This window comes from Marmota marmota, unplaced genomic scaffold (genome assembly GCF_001458135.2).
Source record: "Marmota marmota marmota unplaced genomic scaffold, marMar, whole genome shotgun sequence".
Lineage (NCBI taxonomy): Eukaryota > Metazoa > Chordata > Mammalia > Rodentia > Sciuridae > Marmota > Marmota marmota.
In genome coordinates this window covers 1,551,417-1,557,205 of record NW_026000101.1, presented here as the reverse complement: position 1 = coordinate 1,557,205, position 5,789 = coordinate 1,551,417, and the positions used below count along the sequence as shown (strand labels likewise).

At 43.8% G+C, this 5,789-nt stretch overlaps 1 protein-coding gene across 1 annotated transcript in view; it reads left to right on the top strand.

Annotated features, from left to right (window-relative positions):
- Nucleotides 1–5,789, top strand: part of Snx30 (sorting nexin family member 30) — a 101,356-nt gene that overhangs the window by 65,072 nt on the left and 30,495 nt on the right. Inside the window, exons 5-6 of the mRNA XM_015492194.2 lie at nucleotides 1,356–1,551; nucleotides 2,452–2,651. Of these exons, the coding sequence (XP_015347680.1) occupies nucleotides 1,356–1,551; nucleotides 2,452–2,651 (396 nt within the window). The remainder of the gene's footprint in view (nucleotides 1–1,355; nucleotides 1,552–2,451; nucleotides 2,652–5,789) is intronic.

Sequence of the window (5,789 nt, the reverse complement as noted above, 5' to 3'; positions counted from 1 at the left end):
GTGGATAGGTGGTGTAGGTGGGGGTGGGGTGGGTGGTGTGAGGGGAGGGGAGGGGGGTAGGTAGAGGAGAGAGAGAGAGAATATGCCTGTTTATCTGTAGGCCAAGCAATATGAAAATGATTTTTAAAATGTATAGGGTCCTTCCTTTTCTCAGTAAGAATCCAGCTTCACATGAGTGAATCCAGGAGAGGTGCCTTTAAAACAGAACAGATCCAACCTAGCTCAGTATTGCTTCTGGTGGTATGGTGGTGAGAAACAGACTCCTCATCCATTTCCTTTAAAACTGTTTTTGAAGGCACTGCTAGGTGACATAGCACAGCCTGAAGATGCTGTCTGTCCCTCTTAGAGTTTGGTGATGGGAAGAAGCACATGGCAAGCTCATGTGCTTTTTAAAGTTCAGATACAGTGTGTCATGCCACACGACTAAACTGGTCAGGGTCACTCCAAATAAATTTTGGTTGACTAAATAAGACACAGAAAGTACCTTCTTGGGTTCAGTGACCGCTTCTCAGCCACAGATCCAAAAAGGAGGGGCAAGGCAGGCAAGAAAGAGGAGGAGCACGCCTTGAACCCCGGTTTTACTGGGGAGAAGGCATTCAAATGAGGCAAGGGGGAGGGTTGCAACAAGTGGGTGTAATCCAACCCCTTCGAGTGACGCCCACTCCTGGAGCTGCACCTCTCTTATCCGAGCCGAGGTAAGGTCCAGTTACACAGCAGTGTTCAGAACCTCTTTACTCAGGACTTAAAGGTGTGTACACAGCTCCTGTCCAGAGTGGGTTCCAAGACTCAATGAGTTTCCTGTTTTCACCTTGACCTACCAAAAATTGAGGGTTAAGGCGTTGTGTTGTGACAGCATCGGTCCTTGCCTGAGTTTTCTAGCAGAGCTCTGCTCACCTTGCCTGCTTACACCCTCTGCTCTCTGTTCTCCCTAGGTGGCTTCAGTTGGGGTTTACACGAGTGCAGGGGATGAATGGCAGAATCTCACCTCTTCAGTTTTGCTCATGAAGGCAAGATAGGGTGTTTGTTGTTGTTGTCATTTGAGACTTTAAAAATCATGTTAGAACAGTGCCATGTTTGAAGGGCATCGTGCTCAGATGAGTGAAATAACTGCAGGGATTGGAGACCAGCTCTGTGGACAGGGGTCTCTGGATAACTCTGTGTACAACCAGGATTTGAGTGTGGTTGTCCTGATGTCAAGGAGGGGACACTCGTGTGTATGTGACCAGGTCCTCTATCTCAGCTCCTTGTTTTCCTAGTCTTCCATTTCCAAAAAAGAAGCTGCCTGGAGAAGCTGGCCTACGTAGCCTAGCCGTGTGCGTGATGGTGTGCTTTGTGTTTGTTCATGTCGTCCTTAGGACCTGAACGCCTACAAGAAGCAGGGGATGGCACTGCTGACCAGAGTGGGAGAGTCAGTCAAGCATGTCACTGGAGGCTACAAGCTGAGGAGTCGGCCCCTTGAGTTTGCAGCTATAGGTGAATACTTAGACACCTTTGCACTCAAACTGGGAACCATCGATCGAATAGCCCAGCGAATCATCAAAGAAGAAATAGGTGAGCTCTTTGTTGAGACCCGATACCAAGCAAATAAATATGAGAAAAGGAGCTAGTTGTGACTAGAGCATAATTTTATACTCCATTCTTTGTCCCGCATCTCAATGTTTGTTTTTCCCATGCCAAACAACCACTTCTGAGCCTCCTGGTTAATGATCAAGCTGATACAGGAAGCAGGCAGGAAAGATTCTTTATCAGTTGCCATTCTTGGTAATTAAACAATGGCAACAGCATTCTTATGTCCTGACAAGAATCCTGGTGACAGGTGTGTGGGGGGGTGGGGAACACAACATTTTTTTTCCTTTTGGTGCCTCTCCCCTCCTTTACCCAGAGGTAATGCCCTGTGGGGCCCACAGAAATAGCTGTGGGCACTGTCCATTCTTAAAGCTCATGAATCTGATGGGACAAGATGTTGGGATGACCACAGTGAGTGAGTCAACTTATGGAAGACCACATCTCTTTTAGGAATATGTTTTCTAAAATTCCATTGTTTTTTCCTTGTGAATGAGTTGTCCACCCCCCCTTAAACACCCCCTGAACCTTTCTGAAAGTCTATTAAAATACTGCTTCCCTGTATGGGGAGGCAACTGGTTATAGTTGAAGATGTTTGGGGGTGTGGCTCTTTCCAGTTTTCCCCATGAAGCATCGTGGTCCCCATTAACAGAGGCCTGGATATCCTGATATCATCAGGTAACATCCATTTTCAGAGGTTTTAAGAAGTCACGTTGGAAACAGTGCTGTGCTCACAGGAGAGTGTGCTCAGGTGGGTGAACGGCCAAGGAGACACATTATCATGTAGAGTGCTCTTGGCTGTGGTGATCACGAGGGATGGCCACCCAGTAACACCAGGGATGGCCACCCAGCCAGACTGTAATTAGTCCTGTCCTCTGCCCCTTGTAGAGTACCTTGTGGAGCTGAGAGAATACGGGCCTGTGTACTCCACGTGGAGTGCACTAGAAGGTGAGCTGGCTGAGCCCCTGGAGGGTGTGTCGGCCTGCATCGGAAACTGCTCGACAGCCTTGGAAGAGCTGACGGATGACATGACAGAAGACTTCCTACCTGTGCTCAGGGAATATATTTTATACTCTGACTCCATGAAGGTAAGCTGGCTTGCTTCTTGTGCACTTAGGTGCTTTCTCGGTAATAGTTGTTATCAAGAAGTAATGGGAAAAAAAAAGTAATGGATTGTTGCCTGCTTGCATGTGGTACACATTTCCTTCTTCCTAGGAGGTCATAGATATGTGGACTGACATCATGGGACATATAAATAGAAAACTTGGTGAACCAGTTATGTGAATTAAATGAAGACAAAAAGTTTGGGAGAAAATTTTCTTTTGTAGTGCAAGGTATTGAACCAGGGACCTTGCACAAGCTAGGCAAGTACTCTACCACTGAGCTACATCTCCACTCAAAAAATTCTTATTAGTGTACTCTGAGAATTCAGGGAGATAAAGTGTCTCTTCAATAAGAAGAGGATGTTATGGAAAAAGAATAATTAGATAATTAGAGCTCTTGGGAGTTTACATATGCTAAAATAAATTTGAGGGGTGAAGTTGGAAGATGACACTGAAGAAATCTTAGAAAGTAAGATAAATAAAAAGGTAGTTGAAAAGTAAAACAAAAATGCAAGTTTTCATATAATAGAAAGTTAAGAGATTAGAGGATTAATCCCAAAGGTTCAATATCAGACTGAGAAGAGTTCCTGAGTGAGGGAATAGGGAAAACTTAGGAAAGGAAATTATGAAGGAAACAATACAAGAAAATTTTCCAAACTTAAAGACATAAATCTTCATTTTGAAAGAAGATTCTAATTGCCCAGAAAAAGGAATGAAAAGAGAACAACCCAAAGTATATTGTGAAATTTAAAAACAAAAGTGATATGATTTTGAAAGCCTTTGAAGAAAGAGGGAGGTGATAAAAGGAATAAGAATCAGAATGACGTTGGTCCAGCAGCGATGGAGGAGAAAAGACAGAGGACCTACGAGGACAAAAGATTTCTACATCCAACTCTATATGCAGAGTAAGGGTGGAGTTCAGGATGGAATGCTTTAAAGCCCACACCAGAAACCTCCCGCACATGCAGAGACTGGTTGAAAGCATGGCCTCATGGCCTTGATGGTGGCACCAGTTAAAGAGAAAAATTTGTCTTCCTGACAACAGAAAAGGCTATGCAGCTCAGTGTTGAACATCCCTAACTTCCCTTCCTACTTCCAGAGGAGACCTCTGAATTATTTGTCTGTCTTTGGGGCATTCCATTAAGATTGACCTACCAGGGACTGCTCAAATCTAGTGAGAAAGCTATCAGTCAACTGGGTTGTAAAATTGGAAAACCAGAAAAAAATCATAGAATTATGAAAATATTGTATAGTTTGAGAAGGGGAGTAAAAAAAATGAATCAATATTTATAAAGACTTTAAAAATTGTACTGTGGGAAATTTCAAGCATACACAAAAGCAGAGAGACTTAATAGTCTGACAAAATCCCATGTACCCATCATCCTAGATCTGTCTTGTTCTATCAGGTGTGAATGTGTTAAGGCTCCTGATCCATGTTAAAGTGTGGACCGTGGAAAGTAGGGTCCTTTCCTGGTAGAATGAATCACAGTCTCACTGATACCATGAAGCAGCTAGTAAAAGGTTTTCAAAGGTAGGCTCTCGCCTGGATCTCACGGTGATCAGGAAATTGGTGTGAATTTCCTTACCTGTAGGATGAAATTGGTGCTGGTACTAGGATAAAGTTCAGGTGTGAGATCTTAAGCCCGAGACAGCTTTGTTGGTTATCATTGGAACAGAAACTGAAAACCAAAAGTTCTGGCTCCAAATTGAACAGCTCATTTTCCTCTGTCAACATTGCCTTTTTTAAAAATGGAGGTACACACATTGCATGTTTAATCCTGCAATTGAAACAAGTATGAAAGGCCTATGACTTACTTAAAATGAACCAAAATATTTCACGTTACTTATAAAGTAAGAGTGTCTGTTTTTGTGAACAAACATGTGTTTTTACAATCCCTGGGGGTGTCTCTGGATTTGTCTCTTATACAGACAAAGGCTTCCTTCATCAAAATGCTCCTTAACCTTACTCAGGCTTTTTATCCAGTGCATGCACGGCATTGGATATGATAGTCCAAGTCACTTTGTTTTTACATGTGGCAAGAAAGTTAGTACTTAATATGTATTTGTACTTGAAGCAGGATTTTGAATTGTCATTTTGCAGGGATTTATCTGGCATCTTTATTGAAACATTATTACACTGTGAAACATAAGCTTGTGTGAGTAATTGAAGTTATACTTCAAAGAAACATGAATTCACTCTCTTTCTTCACCCCATGTGTGAGGCATGTGTAGTGTGTTTCTTGTTTACTGAGCCTGAACAGAATTGCAGTCAGGCTAAGGAGGCTGGGAGAAGGGATCATGCACAGTGCTGTCTGGAGAGGGCAGAACAGTTGCCTGGCCATCTGTGACTCCCAGGCTTTGTCCCGTGGTGAGCTGAGCTAAACTCTGTGAGAGAGGCCACCTGCTGCCACTGTCTGCAACTGGAAAACACCTCTGCAGAGTGCTCTGGGTCAGACAGAAGTGATCTGACTACAAAACCAAGACTACATTTAGGGTTGTCAGAGTCCATGTGGCCAGGACTAAAGACATTGGGACAGTGATAGGTGTCTTCCATGGCTCTCCTGCCTGTGAACATTACTGCCACCCCGCTTTCTGTTCCATTCCACTCCTTTCCTCCCTGTCCCCCTCTTCTTTCTTTTTTGTGCTGGGGATGAAACCCAGGGCACTTTATCACTGAGCCACATTCACAGCCCTTTTTATTTTTTTAGAGTCTTACTAAGTTGCTGAGGACCTCACTAGGTTGTTGAGGCTGGCTTTGAACTTACCATCCTCCTCCCTCAGCTGTCTGAGTTGCTGGGATCACAGGCATGCACCACAACCCCAAGCTGAACTTTGCTGCTTTTTAAGAATTTTTTTTTTTTTTTAATACTGGGAAGTAAACCCAGGGTGCTTAACCACTGAGCCACATCCCCAACCCTTTTTCTAATATTTTATTTTGAGATAGGGTCTCACTAAGTTGCTTAGGGCCTTGCTAAGTTGCCGAGGTTGGCCTTGAACTTGTGATCCTCCTGCCTCAGCCTCCCGAGCCCCTAGGATTACAGTCATGTGTCACCATGCCCAGCAAGAATTCTTAGCTAACTTATTTCCCTCTCTTTTCCTCCCTCCCTCCCTCAGATGTGTATA